The 23,430-nt window shown below is 39.0% G+C and overlaps 4 protein-coding genes and 1 long non-coding RNA gene across 6 annotated transcripts in view; 2 read left to right on the forward strand and 3 right to left on the reverse strand.

Moving 5' to 3' along the window:
* The window catches only part of LOC145457416 (threonylcarbamoyladenosine tRNA methylthiotransferase-like), a 264,970-nt gene that overhangs the window by 236,783 nt on the left and 4,757 nt on the right, over positions 1-23,430 (forward strand). The window contains exons 2-7 of one of the 2 annotated variants that reach the window (XM_080335634.1): positions 20,584-20,808; positions 20,894-21,006; positions 21,068-21,152; positions 22,005-22,150; positions 22,819-22,939; positions 22,998-23,101. In XM_080335634.1, the coding sequence (XP_080191760.1) occupies positions 20,639-20,808; positions 20,894-21,006; positions 21,068-21,152; positions 22,005-22,150; positions 22,819-22,939; positions 22,998-23,101 (739 nt within the window). In that variant the 5' untranslated portion in view covers positions 20,584-20,638. Of the gene's footprint in view, positions 1-20,460; positions 20,809-20,893; positions 21,007-21,067; positions 21,153-22,004; positions 22,151-22,818; positions 22,940-22,997; positions 23,102-23,430 lie in introns of those variants that run through there. The other variant, XM_080335635.1, reaches the window with a different exon arrangement.
* Positions 1-23,430, forward strand: part of LOC145457413 (kielin/chordin-like protein) — a 298,320-nt gene that overhangs the window by 206,578 nt on the left and 68,312 nt on the right. The gene's annotated exons all lie outside the window — the stretch shown is intronic.
* LOC145457432 (uncharacterized) overlaps positions 1,464-23,430 on the reverse strand; it is a 63,478-nt gene continuing 41,511 nt past the window's right edge. Inside the window, exons 2-6 of the mRNA XM_080335657.1 lie at positions 6,959-7,488; positions 6,335-6,496; positions 5,174-5,292; positions 4,880-4,955; positions 1,464-3,644 (exon numbers count right to left, since the gene is read on the reverse strand). Coding sequence (XP_080191783.1) covers positions 3,407-3,644; positions 4,880-4,955; positions 5,174-5,292; positions 6,335-6,496; positions 6,959-7,440 — 1,077 coding nt within the window. The 5' untranslated portion in view covers positions 7,441-7,488 and the 3' untranslated portion in view covers positions 1,464-3,406. The remainder of the gene's footprint in view (positions 3,645-4,879; positions 4,956-5,173; positions 5,293-6,334; positions 6,497-6,958; positions 7,489-23,430) is intronic.
* On the reverse strand, positions 9,820-10,866 carry LOC145456817 (uncharacterized). The gene is made up of 3 exons (XR_013920717.1): positions 10,711-10,866; positions 10,004-10,119; positions 9,820-9,928 (listed from the first exon to the last, which is right to left on the reverse strand). It is a non-coding gene; the product is annotated as an uncharacterized LOC145456817 (long non-coding RNA).
* LOC145456654 (uncharacterized) lies at positions 12,546-14,319 on the reverse strand. Its single transcript, XM_080334745.1, has 3 exons — positions 14,148-14,319; positions 13,848-14,003; positions 12,546-12,978 (listed from the first exon to the last, which is right to left on the reverse strand). The coding sequence occupies exons 1-3, from the start codon at positions 14,184-14,186 to the stop codon at positions 12,823-12,825; spliced, it is 351 nt and encodes a 116-aa protein (XP_080190871.1). The 5' UTR covers positions 14,187-14,319; the 3' UTR covers positions 12,546-12,822.

Here is a 23,430-nt window from a genome sequence, read left to right on the forward strand (position 1 = left end):
CAAATTTTTGTGTCAAATCGTTATGAACATAAATGTCAAAACCGCAGAATTTAGTTTTGAAAACGCAAATCGTTGTTTCCAGGGTTATAATGACTTGAGTCGCGATTTTTCTACTTGAGTCAATTTATTTATTGACTCGACTTGTATGACTCGAACCAAGTCATATGACTCGAGACTGGGCGGCCAAGACAGATATTTAATTGTAACTTTGAAGAATAGTAAATTTACCACATCATTGGTTTTCGTCTATCAGTACTGATTTGGAAAATAGAGCCAGAAACTGTTAGGACTGAGGAAAATTACGTTACTATGAATGCGAGCCATACTATGTCACTCGAGCAGAGTGGGAAAAGTGGATTCAACAGGATTGAACTCAAAACTGAGCAGTGAACACCATGACTTGAGCCAAGTCACAACACTATGACTCGGACTCAACCCTACTCACTGACTTGAACTCGGACTTGACTCGGTGGTGAATTGGAAATGACTCGACTCAAAATTATAAAAGTGAGATTGACTTGTGACTCGAAACCTTGTGACTTGGTTACAACCCTGTGTGTTGAAACTTTGGGTATTGCAGTGGCTTATAGCTAAATTGAATCCTGGACGTGTTGAAGGCTACCTTTCAAAGCTTCTGTCATCCGTCTTTTGACCTTGGGAAAAAGGTTTGACAATTTTTATCAGATTTAGATTGTAGACCAAAATATCGCTTGACGTAAGTAAGCTCTGGGAATTATTTTTCTTCAGTCGATCTGCAACCAGTCACTGCATGTTAGATGGTGATGAGGTAACCCATCAACGTGCCTGTTTTTCAGTAGCAAACCAAGGACCCCTTTTTTAACCCTACTTTATATAATGTATCATGACTTGTGGTATTTTACAACATCCTCCTAATTGAGTAGCACGCCCAGTGGTGGGATTCATAATTTTCTCATCTGGTTCTATCACAAAAACTCATTTATTTCAGTGGGCTTCGGTACAGCAGCCAGTAATGTTAACTGGTTCTCTGATCTCATAAAGTTGGTGACAGTTCTATAAAACTGACTGAATCTGACCAATGAGTGCACCTAATAGTGAATAATGGAGATCATGTTTAAACTTGGCAACCAGAAGATATCGGGAAGGAGACTAAATTTTTCCAGGATAATTCAGACCAAACTATCTTTAATAAGGATGGTTCATGATATGGATCCTTTATCAGACTTTATTATCTAACACAAGCATACAATACTATTAACAATGACGTTTAAAGGGGCAGAGGCAGGATCTTCTTTTGCCTGCTTCTTGGTCAACTCAGTGCTCAATCAAGTATCACAGTTTTTTAAATATACTCGAGCCCTCAACCAATATCTGATTGTGGCATATTGCATTACTAAACAACCAGTGTCGACACCTCGGCAAAAAATAGTGTGGTTCTGAACAGCTACCATAACCTTGCAAGCGAGTACACAACTACCACGATATAAGTCTCCTCATACATGTTTATTGCGATATATATAAACTACATTTGGCAAAAACAAATACAACAGAGCTCTTCTAAGGTCATGGCAGTAGACAATCACATATCTTCAATGACAATTAGGATCATCTAACAATTGCTAATTCGGATGTATCTCTTTATTACTCCAACGCACATCAATTGGTGAACAAGCGGTTTGGAATATGAATCCGTCTTCAACACTCGGTTCAAAAATTCGGTATGTTCATATCAAATATTGGGGTTAGAAAATTGTAAAAAGACCAACAACATTTATTCACACAGTGATGGTTGTATTACTGAAGTTTTCATGCCACACATGAAATACTACAATTTAGTCGCAAAACAGATTAATTACCCGGCCAATGGCATCAGAGCTTAAGTGTCGAAATATGCCACAGCTTTTAGTATGCCAATACTTGAAAAAGGGTTCAACTAGAAGTCCACGAAAGGCAAAATATATCGGTGAACTCACAGGCAGGACTGCAAAATCCGGCAATTTCAAGGACCCAGCTATTGTATTGATTTAGCCAGGTACACAGATCAACCACTGATGCAAGAGAACATTGGCAATTCAAAAATTTATCTAGTAGACCTGTACAAACGAGTAAAGACATGCAATTATGAAATAAGAATTCGACGAAAATTATACAAAATGAGCAAATTTTGTAGTATAACTTCATTCAACCTGTGGATATCAGTAAACGAGCATAAATCCTGTGATGCCAAGAAAATATATTAATCGATCACTGCACGATTCATGGAAATCATTTTCATGTAATATTCGGTGGTACTTGTATGCAAAACGAGATCGGCGCTACAAACATAAGTGCAATTGAAAAATGCCGACAAACTCTAAGAACCGTTCGTTACAATACAAGACAAATAGGGCCAGCCAGAATGCTTCGAGAACTCGAATCCCAATCGAGTATTAAGTGTAATGGTTCGGGTCAAGATAGACATTATTTCGAGTACTGAAATTATACACTCCTTACCATTAATAGTAAGATATATCAACAGTAATTATAGTTTCGATACTTTTATTCCAACATGCAAGCCTTGAAACCTCGATTGGTCGTATCACATTATATCAAAAACATGTGCCGGTAGCACATCACGCGTTCTTGAAAATGACATTTCCGTGAACTTGTGATCAAGCCAAAGAATTATCATAAAGTGCAATGAAATAGGCAGGGTTATAAAGACTCGACTGGAGTCATTCCTTCAAATGCGTAAAATGACTTGACCCCGAGTCAATTGGTGTACTCACTGGACTTGTACTTGCGTCATTGTTCATGACTCGAGACCACGACGCCCAAGACAGATAGTAAAGTCACGACATTATTGGTATTTGGTCTATCCGCACTGATATTTGGAAAATAGGGTCAAACTGTTAGGACTGAGGAAAATTACCATATTACGAATGCGAGCCATTCTATATCACTCTATAGTTGATAAAAGTGGGTTAAGCCGGATTGGACTCAAAACAGAACAGTGAACGCAATGACTTGGACTCGAGTCACGACACTATGACTCGGACTCTACCCTCTACTCACTGACTTTGACTTGACTCGGTGGTGAATTGAAAATGACTCGACTCGACTTGTGACTTGATTACAACCACGTAAGTAGGCAGGATCAAAATTACACAAAAATATCCATGTATAGTGAAACAGGCATTCTTTAATTAGTAGTTGCATAAAACGTACACGTTTAAACATTACAAATCACCGATACTCTTACGACGTCGTAATGAGTGATAATCGGCTCTAAACCCGATACTCGATTAGGATTCGAGTCGCTCATGTACTCGATTTGGCACAGCCCTAAAGGAAAATATCCGACAGCTAAAATTAGTACTGGAGAAAAACAAACTCTATAACATGGCCTTTCCAAATACCGCTTACGTACCACCGAACGTATACGCAATCAAATTACATCTTCGTAAGCACTGAACAGAATATCGTTCGCCAACGCGTCACTGTATGAAAATTTCGCCGACGTCTTATCGATATTCTCCAGCGATGTAGAACGGCGTTCATCAGAACTACGCAATCTGCGGCCTAGAGACGTCGACGGGTAGACCTTCAGTTTACGATCTTTATTGGACGACGCCGCCGGAACCGTGATAGGCAGCTCTTCGAAAACTGTGGTCAAGCTGGATTTCCTGAAAGTGGTTGATTTCGCATTAAAAATCGTGCTTCCAATAGCGAGGTCAACGGCAGCCAGCTACATTTCTCAATAAATCTACTCGCCGTAAAATCACAACTGGGAACGGACTAATTAGAGGAGCTCTCACATTTTATCAAATTTACAATTGAATAATATACTTATATTGATAAAAACCCGTATATTTTTCGGTTGACGCTCGTCAGGGGTAATCGTCAGCAACTAGTAGTGAATCGGAAAGAACATTGTATATCAACAATCCAAATACGATGTCACCGGCATGAAATTTCGAATAATCGAGGCGAAGAAAACACTTGAAGCTCAATACACCATTTTTAGATGGTGCACGAACTCCTTCTTGTTGCCACAGCCTAGGTTTGTTTGCGTATTTTGACTTCAAGGTACACAAATGAAAATGTGAACGACCTCTCCTAGAGAGATGCGCGTGTTCTAATAAATCTACGGACATGCTGTTTTATGCAGTCCTTTTTTAATGACAACACCAACAAACTATGTATATTCACACTTTCAAACATTATTTCATACGCCTACATATCATCGTTGGCAAACTTCAAAGACCACAGAAAAGAAATGCTTTGTCTTGTTATCGATTGCTAGCCAATTGAAATATTGATGTAACTACGTGTGACATTAAACGCATGACCTTAACTGGAAAGTTGTACTTCCCAAAAAAAGGAAGAAGGAAATTGCGCAGAGAATATTTCAAAGAAACTGATAGCATAGTGTTGATACATGGAAATGGAATAACAACAAACAATCACAGAAAGAATACCACAGTATGAACATTCTTCTAGTATAATAATTAATAACATAATCTTCAACATACAATCTGTTTTGCAGCAGTAGCCTACGGGCAGCAATGTACAGCTGAAATATGACTGATCCCAATCGATGAGTAGTAGAGTATATAATATATTACAAGTATTGTAGAATTCATTCCATTTTTGCCGATTGAAATAAGCGTTGTTACAGCTGGGAAATATCCAGTCACAAATTGTTTTACCAGGAAAGTAGGCTAATATTGAAAAATTCCTCGACTGATGTCTAAAATTTGACTCAATTATATGATGTTAGAAATTATTAAGCACATTAAAAATATTGAAGATTTAATTGCAATAAATACTAATTAATTGAACCTTCATAGAGCAAATTTAGTGACTTTTCTCAAACTCATACAAACAAGATAAGCAGTCGTACCAGATTGAAACCTACCTTGATGACACACGGAGCTCAGGAGCACTTGACCTTCTGTAGCAATCAACGATGGAATACTTGGAGTCAAGAGTGTCTAAAAAAGTTGACGCAAAACACCCGTCAAATTAAGATAATTCATCGAAATAACATCTTATGATTTTCGTATGAGTCATTTAACACGGCATGAAACTGAAAATCGCGCACAGTAGTCAGTAATTAATGACACACGAGACACAGTCCGAACACAATTATCATGAATAAAACATCTCTGCTTTCAAGGCGGACATATGTCAGTCTCAGAGCTATAGGTACCTGTACTGCTAATTGATTCGTTCGATCCCTTTTCCAAAGCAGACAACGAGTACAGAAGTTTATCGGCAAAAACGTAGAGGCCACTCGAATCTGCTGTAGACTGAGGTGACAGCAAACCGCTAAAACATAAAATGTACATAATTTGATGGTTAGATCATAAGCCAAGAATCAATCATACTGCATAATTGCACTCAACTAGAATGACAGCTACGTCAATATTCGAACATGGTCAAAAACTTGACAATAGTAACTGATTATTGAGCATGTGTTGAGAATTAATTGCAGAGCTGGGTACAATGATTCGTGTACTCATATCTGAGCAGAGTATTATTTCCGATAATTCAAGTCGAGTAGTAAGAGATAATATTTATTCGAGCGCTGAAATTACACGTTCATTGCCCTTAAAGAGTGGATTTATCAAAGAGAATTACAGTTTTGATACTCTTTCCACTGAGGAAGCCTTGAAACCTCGATTGCTCGTATCGAAACATGTATACAATGACAACGACAAGTTTGCGATCAACCCACCCCTCACGGTATCGTCTCAAAGCACAATGAACGGTAGAAAAAAAACACCAATCACCAATTAATGTGACACGGCATTGCATTCTCTGTGGTCGCATAAAACTTTCCACATCATTCATACCTCTATGACGTTATTACGAGTGATACTCGAATGTTCAACTCGACTTGAAGCCAAATTCTCGATTCATAATCAAATTACTCAGGTACTCGCTTTTGCCCGGCGCTAATTACAGGTAAACTTGGCGCTAATTACAGGTAAACTTGGCGTTACGTTCTAAGCATTGGTTGGATATTTTTATTCAATTCTTATAGGCTACCAAACCTTTCACGACACCATAAAAATTACAAAATCAGCAGACTACACATCTTCAATACCGTATCACCATATCAATAGAGAAGTGATCATGATATGCCCATCAAATTAAAGGATCATAAATTTAAGATGTCTAATAACTGATGTATTGTAGCCTACCTAATACTTTCTATGATCTGCTAAAGACATTACAATATGAAAATATTCATAGCAATCAATTACAATCAGTAATTTACATGGTCGAAGCAAAAGAGAAGACCGATCATGAATTCCTGATTTACATGTACTCAACAATATTCGCATTCACACTATAAATATCTTACCTTGATATTGATTCCCAGCTACCGCAGTGGGAAGACCTAGACTTGTCTGATTGAGACGATGTGGAAGCATGACTCGACCCGTCCAGAAACTTGCAGTCGAGAAAGATTTTTGAAACCAAAAAATCAGCATATAACTCTTGCGGGTTGTAAGGCTCTTGGGACCTTTCAAAACAAAATGCAAACTGTTTAATGAAAGAATGATAAACTGAAAGTTGTCAAGACAATTTCATAATATAACACAAATAGGTTCATAATATGACATGGCGTTTAACAATAGCAGCCTATAAAGTATCAAGTTCATGTGACCTTAACCCAAATACCCTAACCTTTCACTGATAAAATCTAAAACAACGCATAAAATCATGCATATTTCCCCCTTGCATTTTGGTGCCAACTCATTTTTGACGCAGAGTTAGATTGTAACAATTTCACCTTTGTAAAATATAATATAAGACATTAGTCCTCTACAATTCGTATGGATTTGTAATAAATAAATTAGATCAAAATTTAGAAAATTATATCATTATGTCCGGTTATCTCTCAATGTAATAACAATAAATTCAGCGGATCCTAAATTTCAAAATATTGAAACACCGTAAAATAGACATGTCATAAGACTCATACCGATTGCAAGCAGATAGTCTTGACTTCTTCCTCAAGTACTTGGCCAATCCGGCTCTAATAACTCTCATGGATTTTTGCTCAGCCCAAACTTCGAACTTTTTACGTTCCGAAACAGCAAGTAGATCTTGCTTTGCCGCGCTAATGATAGTGTCACAAAGCGTATCACAGTACGTGTAAGTATTGATGGCATCCTCAATAATTTTGCTCGACAGCTGATCAGCTGCAGGTATAATATGGTGCATTACTGTGTAGAAATGGTCATAACTCTTGAATGCTTCATGTAATACTGAGACCATCAAGTTTTTCGTGAATGTGCAGTAGACGCTTGACAGACCAATGGCGCTCTTTGTAATGTTTTCAGTCATGTCGGTTACCATCTTGTCCAATTGCAAACAGGAATATGCTTTTTCTATGGCCCCGGCAGCCAATTCAAGTGAAAAAGTAGACAGATCTTGCGCAGCAAGTGCGGACTTCGACACCATTGAGGAAAGTGAGATCAATATTGGAGAATACACTCAAGCTGAAGAAATCTATGAAATACAAAGAACGAAAAATAGCAATAACTGAACATGTCTTAAAAAGCTGGTAATGGTAAAAGTCGTCTAGACTTTATAACAACTGGCTATACTGCTAACGGTATTATTGTAACGGCGTATATTACTTTATTTTACGATGTAAAATGTAAGTCCATCTCCATACATTCCATGGTAGTAACTGTGCAAACTGGGGATTACGAGTGTAAGACATGTATATCTGACGTCGACGGAGTAATACAGTAACTCTTTTTCGTGAGCATTGTTACTGGAGTTCTTGCTCCATACGCTCAAAAATGATTTTGTCTAAACTTTTTCCATCTTGGTTGACGCCTCTAAGGTTCTAATCAGAACGATGTAAAGAAGTTTGGTTTATCACCCTATAGGGGGCCTCGGACCAGCGTGTTTTTTTGGGAGGGGCTGACGAAGTGCTGTTTCGGCCTTGACTCAAGGCCCTTGAGTAATGGTAAACCTAGACCTGAGCTGTCGTGAGATAAAGCACTTTCTAATAACAAGGAGTTGCGGGAGCAGGTTGTTTCTTGCGAAAAGTACGTAATGTGATATGCCACGGCTCGTATAAATACAAAGTATATACAAAATCGCTTTTATTGGCAGCCTAGTCTAATTTTTCAACTGTCCTTATTTTTGAGTCCATGTCGATGGCAACCCTGTTTATAGTGAATGTCGCAGTCGGGTCGGTCGACTAATTTTCAGTGATATTATTTCTAAATTGTAACATTGCACAGGACTTGTATCATCAAAACAAAGGGGCCTAAATCCACTAAGATTCCAGTAATGAGCATCGGGCGGATGTGGCTAGCAGTTCTCAGGGGACATTACTTCAAATTTCAATAATCGGGGAATTAAGTCCTTCATGGTTTGATTCAATCAGGATTCAATGCATGTATTCAATAATAACTTCAAAAACTGTTGATATGGGAGCTTAAAAAGTTATCTAAAAAAGAAGCCGTTTGATAGAAGATATGCGGAAACTAGAAATCGCCAAGTTTATGTATCAGTTTCACTGCGGTCGTTGCCCCGAATATTTCAATGACTTCTTTACCTATGAATCAAAAGCGCACAAGTACAACACACGCGCGTCCACGTCGTCCAAATATCATATGATCGACCGAAAAGATCATCGCTCCATCAAATATGCCGGACCTGATGTGTGGAACAGTATCCCGCCGGCCATCCGACAGTCGACGAGCATGTCCACATTCAAGTCGAAATACAAGCAATTACTACTTAATAAATACAGTCCATCCTCAAGATTACCGGACCACGACTGACCTATCGATCTCGCTTCCCATGACATGCCGCCCTATTTCTTGTCGCTTTCTTTTTCTATACTGTATTCTTTACTTTCATTCAGTGTGCATGCCTCCTCTTTACTACGCCTAGGCCAAGGTGGGTGTCCGATTCCATTGACAAATCCAAGTCGCTTCGACATCTTCCTGTCTATTCATTGTATCGCATTTTTTGTGGTGTATTGAACTGATAAAATTGCTAATAAACCAATGATGATGATGATTGACAAAAGTACAAGCAGATAAAATGTAGCCTACTACAATAAACTATTTCGTTTTAGCTGACGACCAAGCTCCAAACCGCTTCTCAGTGCTGCTGTACGCGTGAGAGCAGTGATATTTCATTGAGAGGCTTATGATTCGAGTACTCGAATCTGAATCGAGAATTAATTTTATTGATTCGAGTCGAGTAGTAAAATATGATTTTTTGAGTACTGAAATTATACGCTCATCGCCACTGAAAGTTAATGTATCAACGAGAATTATAGTTTCGATACTAATTTTCACTGTTGAATAAGCCTTGGAACCTTGATTGACCGACTGGCCGAATCGTAGTATACGAGGAAACATATAGCAAAAAGTTACCGGAAATAGCATATTTCCGAAGACATGATCATCCCACAGCATTGTCACCAATTGCAATGAAATCGATGTGGTCGAAAAAATACCAATGTATATCTTTAATGCAATGGATAACAGGCAATATATTAATTCTTTGTGGTCGCATAAAAGGTATAGATTTGAACTTTGACATTTTACATTCTGTTATAACGTCATAATGACATAATGAGTGCTTCTCGATTACTGGACTCGACTCGAAGCATATATTACGTTATTCAAATTAATCGAATCACTCAGGTACTCGATTTTGCCCAGCCCTAACCATTGGGAAGGTGGTTGACCTAGAAATTGTTTAGATCCGACTATCCCATACAAATCCTACCGTGTATGATGTAAATTGTAAAACCTAGCAATAGCGAAATAACTTGTCATCCGACAAACAAGAAATACACACAGCAACTATGAAAAATGATTTATGATGATGAAAGTTGCTATAGAATCTGTTAAGAAGCGAGATGTCATTTTCGATAGAAGATTTCTTTGCAAAGCAGATTCATGTCGAGTGCCTGAAATACAATCGTTCGCCGCTGGTAATATTTCGACAAAACCCACAGTAGGCCTATAAATTGAAATGTGCATACCTAGCACGACGCGGATACGTAATACGTGCCAATTGACGCGACTAGTATGCCAAAGCTTACTAACGTAGATGTCACAGCAATATATTTCAACATCCCAAGACTTCTCGTATCCTTTCCTGAAAAAATATAATAATAATATCGTCGATTGAAAGCTGCGAATCACATCTTTCCTACTTGAACTTGGCTTTTAAAAGAAAAACACGTTTTTGAAATGGGGCCAGGATTTGGACACACACAATTTTCCAATAGATTTGGACATGGAATTTCATATAATTTTCAAATAATTATTCGATTTTTATTTCGTGAATTTTAGCCATTAGGATTTTGACTTTGATATCCACACGATAGCATGTAAATTCAGCATTGAATTTTGGACTTGAATTTGATTCTCAAATCTGAAACAGGATTCGGGTAAATATGAAATCTGCTCATCTTGAACTTATTGGGGACTATTATTGGGAACGTTGGGGACTTTCAACGCGTCAACGTCGGATTTCAACTTATTGATGTCAAATTTTCAATCTTGCACTATAGCCAGCGACCTTTAGACAAATGCTAATCACCACTGGATCCGCGACATGAATCGATCCTCGAAATGAATCTCAAATAATGTAGAAAAATTCTAAATCCACTGATCTCTGCAATTTCATCAAATCAAAATACTGACTATAGTACAATGATCTCTGAAGTGACAAATTGTTACATACCTAAATCCGTCTCTGCCGGCATGCCGGAAACGTTAGGAACTTCAATCCTGACTGCATCAAGTTCTCCCATTTTACAGTATATCGCATTTCGGAAACTTTGTAAAGTCCGGTACTTATCCAACTATGACGAAACAATATTCACCATCCGACCAATTAATTATCTGTCTGTTTTTGTTCATAAATACAGGGATATCAGTCTGAGAGAATACTCGTATTCTCACGAATAAGTCAAGACTTTAACTTCGGTTTTATACGACTCGGGGACAAGATAATATCGAAATATATGCGAGGGTCGAATTATATGTAGGCCTATAAGCTGAGTATTTCAAGTCCGATATGTTGACATATAGTTAACTTATCACCCAGCCTCAATCTTGTTAGAGAAATGAACTTTGCCATACGCTTGTCTGCTGACCAAATTCGATAACTATATCGAATTTTGTCAGCAGGCTACCGTATGACAAAGTTCATTTATTTAACAAGATTGAGGCTGGGTATACTGACATATATAGGACCAGTGGTGGCCTATGGGGTGAGCGAGGTGGGCGGTCGCCCCCCCCCCATCCTATTTGGATTATGCGCTTTTTTCAAGGATAATAACGAATAAACATGGAAATACGTGTAACACGCAAGAATATGATTCCGTACGGATGTGCCAATCATCATTAAATCTCTGCATTTGTTAGAAAAGCCCCGTATCCCGATAATCATCACGTCTCTGCATGCGGTAGAATTGGGCTACTTAGTTTTGATGTAGTCTATCCTTGCACACATGCAATAATAGACATGGCCGAATCCAGCACCTGGCCAAACCTTGCCAGGGTGAAAGATAGATAATAATAACAGATGCGAAAGGGGGGTCTGTGGAGCGGAGCCCCCCAGAAGTTACGGTTGCATGGATTCTTAAAAGGTGCCCCCCCCCCCGTAAGTCTCGCCCAGCCCCCCTGCAGTTCGTAGGGCCACCACTGTATAGGACCTACCGATTGAACCATTTGTAGCACACAACTTTCCGGGTTAAAAGATCTGCAGTTATGGTGATAATAACGCCACCGCGCGGTCTTTCTTATTTTAAGGCTATCAGTTTATATGATAATGTCGAGAAGACTTCTAGCTGAGATTTAACGGAGATTGACAGTGTTGATCGGAGTCTAGAAAACAGCAAATTAGCCTGTTACCATTTCATACTAAAGAAACCGCAAGCCAAAAACAAAGTTAGTGGATGGTTAATTCTTACGTGTATGATAGCAAAACATCAGCAACAATTTTCGCAATAATTCCAAGTTCTTTTTTTGCTTAGTTTGCATATTTTAATCGTAGTTAGGCTACATGATAGCTTGATTTTCATTTTCAAATTCCACTCCACATGTCTTCCATATTTACAGTGTTATTTTACCGATCCACGAGCTAAAAAGGTTGATTTTGTGAACCATGCAGCAATGGTATAGCCTACACAACAGGCAACAGCATTTCCCTTGTATGAAATCCGACTCCTCGCCCCTCTTTAGAGAGCAGAGTATAATCTTGAGTAAATCAATGTCAATGAATAATAGCGTAAGACACTGCTCTGCGATTGCGATCTTCTGATCATTCAACAGCGCAGACTACAAGCTAATTACGCATTCATTCAAAATACTTTGTGTTGAGTCTGCATTCTTTGAAACTGTCTCGTCGTGAACTCTATAATAATACCAAAAGTTATAGATCAGGAATGTGAAACACATTTATGTAACGAGTGTTAACATGTTTCTATAGCTTAGTAAAGATATATATATATATATATAAGATGTGCGCTGTCCACATATTGACCCAAACCCCTTGCAAAGCGCAACAATGTTAAAAAAATGTATGAAATCATCGCCAATATTGCAAAAAACAATAGTGTGGAAACGAAATAGAAGCAAAATAATGTCAACAAAACCATACAACTTATTCGGAAAAGGCGAAGCGAAGCATATAGATTGTGCATTTGAAATTTGCATAGATGAAAACGGCTCATGCATACGCTTGGGATAGACATATGTCTCTGGGGAGTGAGATGCAAATAAACAAGTATTTGCATAGTTAAACTCTTAAACATATTGTACATAACTTCGCGATTCGCGGCACTGCAAGCTAATTTGAAATTTTCTCATTGGAAAAATTTATCGTCAGTCGGCCTTGGTCAATAGCGACTTGATCATAGTCTACCATATACAGAGTGTCGTCTTCTTCGTCGTTTTCATTTCGTACATAATTGACCGGGCCATAGCAGTGTCGAAGGGGTCTGTGCTGTTGAATAAAATTATATATGCGTTGTAATTTTTGCTCTCAAAAGCTATATATTAGGCTCTCGAGAATTTAAATGGTAGACAAATACTCACTAGACTTAATTGTTACGAATTCATAAATATATATTTTATTAAATAAGAATATTCTACAGCAGTGGTTCCCGATTTTTTTTTTGACTCATTGCATCCCATCCCATCCCATCCCACCTATCAAACTCATGATATTTTTATCGTCCTCCAGAGATTAGTATCACCAGTAACGTTGTTCTTCCAATTTCCGTGGTATTCAAGTATGTTGTATCCACTTATTCAAAGTTTTGCTAGTATACTTCCCCCAGGAAGCGATATCGCCCACTTTAGGAACCATACTGTTCTACAGGGATATCTAGATATCCAAAATATTTTATCATATTATTTTCCAATAAAATAACTGGGCCTTTTGGGAGAAAATTTCAAAAATCCACTGCTTGCATGAAAGTGGTTTCTAACCTTTTGAAGCCCGTTGTCCCCTTTCGACAATCATATATGCCAGTCGACCCCATGATTAATTGATTGGCGGTTCTCTTATTTGCCTCGAATTATACTTTGTAATGTCAAATAAGAGAATGTGAATAAGTTGAATTAGTTGAATTGACATACACGCTATGCAGACAACCGATATTAATTTGTTAAACTATATTAATCTAATGAAGATTAGGTAATTATTTCACTCATCGATTTTTTTTTTGTAAAATTCGCAGTAGGTCTATATCTATATCTACTAATTCGTTCGTTCGTGACGCGCTTTGAGCGGGGGCCGGCGGGGAACCTCTGATGGACATCAAAATCGTTTGTATCGGGCCTTATAGATATATATTATATAATATATACCTTCACGCAAATATACACGAAAAAGACGCCCACAATAAGCAAAACTGCGAGTGAAGACATCAAGACGACAAAAACTATCTGGTATGTGTTCAGGGAAGTATCGGCGTTGGTACTGGTTGGAATGTCAGACGTGGCGATAGTAGAATACTCCACATCCTATAAAAATAAGTTAAAATCAATTCTTCCATCCAAAATATGCACATTTCATTGCATTCATGATGACATTAATTGCGACACCAAATGATCAATGAACAATCTATTGATAGGCTACTAGTCCAAAGTCAATAAAGTCACTCTTACCGAACTCCCTTCTGCGATCTGCTCCTCCAGATTGATCATATCAGAATTCCCTTTAGCCTTTCGATATATATGCCTAATACGTAGGCTATTACTATAGGCTACCACTGCTTTTGAACATATAGGCTATAGCGGACACCAGGAAAACTAAGGGTAAAAGACGCAGCCTTTACTGGCTGGTTGGTTGCTTGTTTGCTTTGTTCACTCAACGTCATCCAGTTCGTAAGAGTAAATATTTGGTTCGTGTGACATGCTGTCACTCTGTCAATAATTGATTTTGGGTTGGATTTTCAACATTCCCTTCATCTCCAAAGAACAATTGGAACTAATTTGAATGTTATCCAGCGTTCGGATTCGGCGGGTTCGCATTACTTTTGTAACTGAACCGACTGAAAAGTATGACATTTGTGATAGACTGACCAAAATTGAATCCTATATCAATGTATTTTCCATGTTTTGGGTATGTATTCCCAATGTCAAGATTTTTCTGGGTTTATAAAGATTGTGTCTGGATGAATAGCGAGTTGGAGTTTCGTTAAATTTTCTTTCCGTGTAAATTTTGTAACATTCTTTGGATTTCTAGCAAAAAAAGGGGCTTTGCAGGATTCTCCGGATCTATCGAGAGAGATAGAGCGATATGATATTCTTTTTCGCCTGCACCATCGAGATGCTTTGACGACGGAGATGCGATACCTATAGTCACCTAGTCTGCACTCCCGTTATTTTCTCCTCCATGCTATCCGTGGATGCTGAGCGCCTAGTAGGATAGCTGCGGATACCAGTTTTCTAGTCTTTGGTCTGATCAAGTCGGGAATCGAACCCACGACCTACCGATCGAGAAGACGGACGCATCACCATTATATTATCTGTCGAAGCTATTGAATAACCTTTATAAAGGCATGGTTATTGCGATGAACCTGACTTCCAAATTTCTAGCTTTAAATTAATGTATTTTCGTATTCCAAAATTTCGGATTACATTCTGACCAAGACTATGTAAGGATCGACGTGCCTATCGGTTTTAGCGCATCCGGACTGGGATAAGAATTTACGCAGAGAACCAGTTAACTGACATGACTATGTGTATCAGCGGCCATGCCAATCTGATGAATGACAACATCAGAGAAGAGGGATAATTCTTTTAAGGAAAGCCTCCGCCGTTAATATAAACAGAAGATATGCGAAAACTAGAAATCGCAAAGTTTATGTATCAGTTCCACTGCGGCCACTGCCCCGAAAACATGACTTCTTTATTACCGCGGTATCAAAAATGAATAAGTACGACACGCGCGCGTCCACGTCGTCCAACTATCATATATGGTTGACAAAAAAGATCATCGCTCTATTAAATATATCGGACCTGAAGTGTGACACAGTATCTCGCCGGCTATCCGACAGTCGTTGAGCATGTCCACATTCAAGTCGAAATACAAACAATTTCTGCTGAGTGAATACTAGTCAGCCCTCACCATTCACCGGACCACGACCTGACATATCGATGTCGCCTTCCGTCACTTGCCACTTTATATTAGCTTCTTTCACTTTCAATCAGTGTGCAAGCCTCCTCTTTACATCGCCTAGGCCCAGGTGGGTGTCTGATCTTAAGACTACTCCTAGTCGTTTCGGCATCTTCCTATCATTCATTGTATTGCAGCCTTGTGATGTTTTGAAGTGATGAAATTTTATTAATAAACTTAAACATGAACTTATACGCATATAAAAATAGAAGGCATGAAGATAGATCAAAGATTTCAGCAAGCATGTAAGACTAAGATTCAAGAAGATGAGGCTAGCACACGATACGAAATGAAGGGATGAGTATTGAGTGGATACTGGACAAGATATTCAATATTCGCCAGATTATAATCGTTGAGTTATATTTTTCATCTGAACAAGTCACACACAATGTACAATGCGATAAGAAACAATGCGATGTAATGAACAAATAGGAGGACGTCGAGCGACACGCAGTTGCGATCCTTCAATATGAATGAACCTACCCTTAACCTCTAACAACCAAACTCAGCCTGACGGACTGCATCTGTAAACTACCATGGTAGCATTTCATGGAGTACATGCATGCATTGCTGACATATCCAATTTATATCCACCCCAACACCAACATGATGATGACAGCATAGTGTCCTATATGGTGTCGACACAAGCAAATCTCACGGTTCAATGAAATTGTATCACGTCACAATTTCCATTTGGCTACAGGCAATTTGACGGTTATTTTTGACCAGCTTGCCGAGCAATAAATTTGATGAATCGGGTATCAATCGAAAGCTAACTCTGCACTGATTACGAAAATATAAATTTTATTCCACTCATGGCCCTGGAACCCCCACAATCAGCCCCCAATAATTCATTGTTGAGTAGATTGGCAGTGTGACGCAACAATGCTGTCTGGCGAAACGAGAGAGAAACTCAAGAGCAAGGATGCGGCCGAGCGGCAAGAGTGGGATCAGCTGACGTCGCGGCAATAGCTATGTGCAAATATAGATAACTAACCTAGCTATACTTAGACCAGTGGTTCCCAAACGGTGGGGAATTCCCCACCGGTGGGGAATAGACGCATTTGTTCAAAATTAGATCGAGGACAGTCTACACATTCGCGGAGACACATGTGGAATGTGGAATGTAAGTATCGACAATTATATTGCGTGTTGCTCACAAAACTTCATATTTAGCTCTGGATGGCCAATCATGGCGTCACAAACGCATCCAGAACGACTAGATTGACGTGAAATAACACGTTCGCGAAATTTTGAGCGTTACTGGTATAGGTTCACAATACTTTTAATGTTGCAGTTATAGGCGATTGTCTTGCGTACTGGTGTGGTTGTGTGTCTTGTGTAGTCAAACCAGCAAATAGCTGCTCTGTGATGACAAAAAGTGCTGGGTAGTGGGGAACAGGACCGTAACTGCCGCACCCCAAACCCCCCGCGATTTAATATTGCCGAATATCTGATTCCCCCACGAAAATAGTAGAATTTATAGAAATGAATAGAGACTTCGGCGTCGGCCATTACTGCGCCACGACGCACCAAGGCATATGAAGTTATAGGCCATGTAACATGCAACTCCGAGAATTGTGCCAGAATGATCAGCAGCGAGAATACCTTGGCCGAGAAGGAATGCCCTTGTGGTGACCCAAAACTTCGATATATATACAATATCCATATATGTTCAATTGGCTAAATGGCTGGCGCCGAATGCCCCTGTCCTGGCGATCTGAACCCTTCATGACAAATGCTATCCCGCAGGGAAAAACTATTTGCCAGTAAAGCAATACCAATTTGAAATCGTGTGTGCCTTTTAGTTTTCGCGATTTCCATATATTTTGACATAGCAGATATAGAAGGTCACAAAATAGCATAATGTAACGAAGTCAATGTACCAACGGGTCCGCCCGAAGATTTTCAATTCTTAGTTAGGGGTCCTACGTTTTCCAACACACCTCACTCAGCTCTACCGGCAAATCTGATTACGTGAGCATAGAGGGGGTAAAAAATTGATAGCAAAATATATGCAATTCCCGATCATATTGGCCGATTTAAACACGAACTATGTAAATTTTTCGCGCTTCGTGCGTTTAGTTGAAATAAGGCGACGCACTCAACAGTAGACCCAATGTAGCTGATAAGTTGCAGTGAAAAAGCGTACAGGCTCAGCGGAGATAAGGGGGTTCTGGGGGCCCAAGACCAACGTTTTTTTTGGCGGTGCTGTTACGGTATTGGTGGAGAATGAAAGCTCGGAATCAATCTGAAGTGGGGAATGAAGACAAAAAGGTTGGGAACCACTGACTTAGACGGAAGGATCTCTATAAGTTGAAGGATATTGCAGGAAAATTCGTAGGTCCCAAATACATTCTGTGGACCCAGTTCTACCTTTACAAATCAAGGAAAGGCTGGTAATGTGTACTCGCTTTTAGCGAAGCGCCTATAGAAAGTATCAACAGCGCCACGCATCTCTGGAGCCCTACGCAACAAGCGGGCTAAGGTAATCGATATCATAATAATCTGACATATCCAATGTAGACTACTTAGACGTAGCCTAAATATCTCTATCAGCTGAAGGATATTGCGCGAAAATCGGTAGGGACCAAATACATTCTGTGGACCCAGCTCTACCTTTACAAATCAAGGAAATGCTGGTAATGTGTGCTCGCTTTTGGCGAAGCGCCTATAGAAAGCAGACTTGGACAACTAGAAAATTTTTAGCTTTTTTGAATTAGATTAGAATTAGAATTAGAGCTCCACAAATTTTTCCAAATTAGATTAGAATTAGAATTAGAGCTACACAGCTTTTCTAAATTGGATTAGAATTAGAATTAGAGCTACAAAGCATTTTCCAAATTAGATTAGAATTAGAATTAGAGCTACTGACTTTCGCAAAAACTTGGAAATCGAATGAAATTGTGAATGGGAAATGAATACAGCAAAATCAGTTCAGGTCAAATCACAGTGCGTGGTACAAAAGGCCGTCAGGCGATAAGCGCCACACATTTTTGTTTAATAAACAACAAAAACAACAGTGCATTGCCATAACCATGAGAATGGGTAACTTCTGTACACAAAGCTTGACTCGCTTTCTACTATGCCAGGGGTCATCGCAATCGCGGTCGTCGATCTGATTTGAGATTTTGGAAATACGCTAAATAAAGCATTTTGAATTGCTAAAATTGATTTCAGTTTCCAATTATTATTATTGTTGTTGTTTCAAAATAAGCAATACGCCTGTGCCCAACAACACTATTCGACACTAGCTGAAACGGCTTCGGCGATGGCAACAGCATTCCATGGAGAGACAAGTGATACCAATAAGCATATTGCCTTTACATGCAATGGCCCAGACATCGCCAAGACAGAGACGCTTAGAAAACGATGTATAGGACGTCCCCACAAGATCAATCTTTAGGATGAGATAGTCTTTCATATATAGTGACATGTCTGGCTAGCCCCAATATCGATTCACTAGTCGTTGGAAAGCGTTGTCGATGTCGGGTATCGTACGCAGCTCACAATCGTTCAGAATAAAATGACGTTTATGATCATGATATTTCTTGTTGTATTTACTTTAATAAAATCTTACTTCTTTTGTGGTAGTCATGGACATTGCCCACGTTAGTAAGAATGGCGTTGTACTAACGTAAAGTTTTAAAAACTAGAATGTTGTTCGCAGACTACAAGCTACTCTAGCAGGCTATTAGTCGCCATAATAACTACTATGACTGCTCGGTGTATGTAAGGCGATGGCGGCTTTGCACTGGACTTCCCTGCGCGAGAGTATTCTTGTTAAGTCACTGCAATATGACTCGGACAAAGAGGAATTTTCAGGAAAACAATGAATTAGATTAGAATTAGAATTAGAGCATAAGAACATTTCACAACTTAGATTAGAATTAGAATTAGCGTATGGAAACATTTCACAAATTAGATTAGAATTAGATTACTGGCATTTCGCTCTAATTTAGTGAAATTAGACAACTAGAATTATCTAGTTGTCCAAGTCTGATAGAAAGTATCAACAGCGCCACGCATCTCTGGAGCCCTACGCAACAAGCGGGCTAAGGTAATCGATATCAAAATAATCTGACATATCCAATGTAGACTACTTAGACGTAGCCTACATATCTCTATCCTCTGAAGGATATTGCGCGAAAATTGGTAGGGCCCTAATACATTCTGTGGACCCAGTTCTACCCTTAAAAGTCAAGGAAAGGCTGATAAGGCGTGCTCGCTTGTACCGAAACAAATAGAAAAAGTATCAACAGTGCAGCGTTTCTCTGCGACGCGATTGCACATAGCTATTGCCGCGACGTCAGCTGATCCCACTCTTGCCGCTCGGCCGCATCCTTGCTCTTGAGTTTCTCTCTCGTTTCGCCAGACAGCATTGTTGCGTCACACTGCCAATCTACTCAACAATGAATTATTGGGGGCTGATTGTGGGGGTTCCAGGGCCATGAGTGGAATAAAATTTATATTTTCGTAATCAGTGCAGAGTTAGCTTTCGATTGATACCCGATTCATCAAATTTATTGCTCGGCAAGCTGGTCAAAAATAACCGTCAAATTGCCTGTAGCCAAATGGAAATTGTGACGTGATACAATTTCATTGAACCGTGAGATTTGCTTGTGTCGACACCATATAGGACACTATGATGACAGGAACGACGTACTCTATTGTTATTGTTTGCGTCGGCTTACTGATCTTTTTCGGAAATATACTGCGGTAGTCGCGTTCATAGGTGAATAGATAAAGATTTAAATATTGACGATATGCTGTCACGGGGATGATATATCGTCCGCAGAATGTTCTCATCACTCTTACCGGTGTTGTATGCCGACACGGCGACACGCTGCGCAACTAAAACTTTATCATGCTATAGTTGTCGTTTTCAGTCCTATTTTTCACTAATGAAAATATTTTTAGAACGAACAAGCATATTCCTAGCTAGGAGTGATAAAGCCTACCGGTAGTATATCTCGAGATGGTCATGGTAGCGGCCGATCCCACAAATATTGATGACATCGAAGATATAACTGCCGACTCGGGGAGAAGAGTTAGCGGGAGATCTAAAATTGTGCCCAAAGTGAACAAATTATCTAAGAAACACGCGACTCACGACCAAAATACTTCCAATCAGGATATTCTCACAAGGTACCGTAAGCAATCGCATCACATTACTGTATCTGTATGAATTGCCAGAGTTGAGTAATTTGTAAATGATATGAAAATTTTCCAGCATCATCCCCGGAACGCAAAGTGTGTATGTAAAAACATGGGGTTGCACCCACAATTCATCGGATTCAGAGTATATGAGTGGACAGCTTGCTGCGTTCGGATATAAAATTTCCGGTAACACTCGCTCTACCGTACCTATCAGCTTTTCACCAGTCAATTTTATATCTTTTCTTAGATGATCCGATGAACTCCGACCTTTGGTTGCTGAACAGTTGCACCGTGAAGAATCCAGCAGAAGACCATTTCAGGAATATGATTGAGTAGCCTACAGAGTCTCGCCTAGGGTTCCCAACGACCCAACCTCTTTTTAGGCCGTGGTCCACTTTGAAAATGTTGAACAGTCAATGGCCCCCTATTATTTAACCTATTAAGAAACTGCTAAACCATATTTTAGTTATAAATACAGTTGGCCTCAGATTTGGACAACTTGAAAATATTCAGCATTTCTGAATCAGATTATACTTGTTTTTCCAATTAGATTACAATTACTGAATTCACCTAAACTTGGAATTTGAATTAAGTTCCAGCAAAGGAACATTTCACTCTAATGTAGTCTAATTTAGTCTGGTAGGTACTAGGTCTATCTGGTACTTCTAGTTTAATGATAAAATATGAAAGATAAAATATTATTAATACTACACGCAATTAACATGATAGGCTTACATTAATTAGTTTTTACCAGGGTGATTATTTTTCGACATGTCAAGAAAGTCAAAATTGTAGCGCCAGCTCAAAAAATAGTCTAAAAGTTATTTAGTGTCAAGTTTTCAATTTTTAGAGCAAAATTTTCCGTTATTTAGGTCAAAATATATTCACCTTGGTACATATTCAGGTAATCTGATGGTTGAGCTTGTTTTGTCGTAACAATGTCTTAAATGCGCTGGTTTGGGGATGGAGGGAAGAAAGTAACCTCAAGGTCAAGAAGTGGCTTATTGCTGTACTAATATTTTAATTGATATAATATTCATTATTATGTTATTATCAAACGGAGTAGACTTGGTAGAGATGATTTTCATGGCTCCCTTGAAAAAGGCTCACAGGCCCCAGGTTGGGAACCCCTAGTCTACGTGATGATTCCTTCGAAACTAACCATCGATTCTCGATTGCTTTAGAAAAGCAAAGACAAACGGAAAACCAGTAGTGGTTGCGGGTTGTGTTCCTCAAGCTGCACCTCGTCAAGAATACACGAAAGGCCTCTCTCTAATAGGCGTACAGCAAATAGACCGTGTCGTAGAGGTTGTGGAGGAAACTTTAAAAGGTCTGATATTGTTGTGCTCTACCAGTGTTAAGATGACTTGACTCGTGATTCTAAGCAGAATTTTCGAGTCAATTTCAAGTCGTCCAGTAGTGATCGATCGCGACTAAATTTCTGTACTTGTATGCAGACTTGGACAGCTGGAAAATTTTCTGCTTCTCCAAATTAGAACTAGAATTACAGCTATAAAGTTTTTTTCCAAATTGGAGTAGAATTAGGATAATAGCTACACAGTTATTTCCAAATAAGATCAAAATTAGAATCGTGGCTACAGTTTTCTCCAAATTAGATTAGAATTATTAGACTTGCGAAAACTTGGACATTGAATGGAGTTTAGTTCGTATCAAATTAGAGTTCTTCCTCATAAGCATGAGCATGGCAAATGTCTTTACAGCAAGCTTGAGTCGTTTCGATGCAACGCAATTTTGCGATCATAATTAACTATACATATGTTTGATTCAGAATTAACATAACTTAATTTGTACTTCAATCATCTTCCACAATGCGCTGACTTGACTCGAGTCACATTCACAAATTGAGTGCCTTGACTTTTCTTGAGTCAAAATATGCAATGACTCAATATGACTTGTGACTCGAAGGTAGTGACTTGATCCCAACACTGTTCTCTACAATATACAAACTGTAGTTATTCAAACTATCAAATGTTATAGGTAATGCAGTCCGTCTTTTCGGACAGAAGAAAGAAAACGGTAAAAAGACAGGTGGAGCGCGACTTGATCTCCCAAAAATTCGGAGGAATCCTTTGATAGAAATAATCAGCATCAATACCGGGTGAGCTTGTGCGAATCCGGCTTATTTGAAGTGAAATTGACCGTATGGTTTTTGACAGGTGCTTAAATGCGTGTACCTACTGCAAAACTAAGCACGCCCGCGGCGACCTTGGCAGCTATTCAATCCAGGAAATCAAAAACAGAGTCGTGCAGTCATTTACTGGTAGGTTAATCTAGCTCAGAGCCGAGTTTTTATGGTGACTCGACTTGACTGGAGTCATTTCTAATATCTGGAAAATGACTCGACTTGAGGCAATTTGGATATTGACTCGGGTCTCAAACGGGCAAGACATGCATTTCATTGTTACTGCGAAGGATAGTAAGCTACCACATTATTTGTATTTCGTCTATTAGTACTTGTGTTTGCAAAATAGGGCCAGAACCTGTGTAAAGTGAGGAAAATTACTATATTATGAATGTGAGGCATTCAGTATCAGTCGTATCGCCCAAACAGAGCTGTAAATTGTAAATAACAGAGTTTCAAGTAATTTT

The sequence above is a fragment of the Botryllus schlosseri genome, chromosome 15, assembly GCF_051294905.1.
Source record: "Botryllus schlosseri isolate E-star chromosome 15, Bs_hap1, whole genome shotgun sequence".
NCBI lineage: Eukaryota > Metazoa > Chordata > Ascidiacea > Stolidobranchia > Styelidae > Botryllus > Botryllus schlosseri.

Coding starts and splice junctions, on each gene's coding strand:
- LOC145456654 (XM_080334745.1), bottom strand. CDS start 14,186: ATGATCAATCTGGAGGAGCAGATCGCAGAAGGGAGTTCG. Junction 14,004..14,147: donor AGATCGCAGAAGGGAGTTCG/GTAAGAGTGACT, acceptor TTATTTTTATAG/GATGTGGAGTATTCTACTAT. Junction 12,979..13,847: donor TCGTGTATATTTGCGTGAAG/GTATATATTATA, acceptor TTTATTCAACAG/CACAGACCCCTTCGACACTG.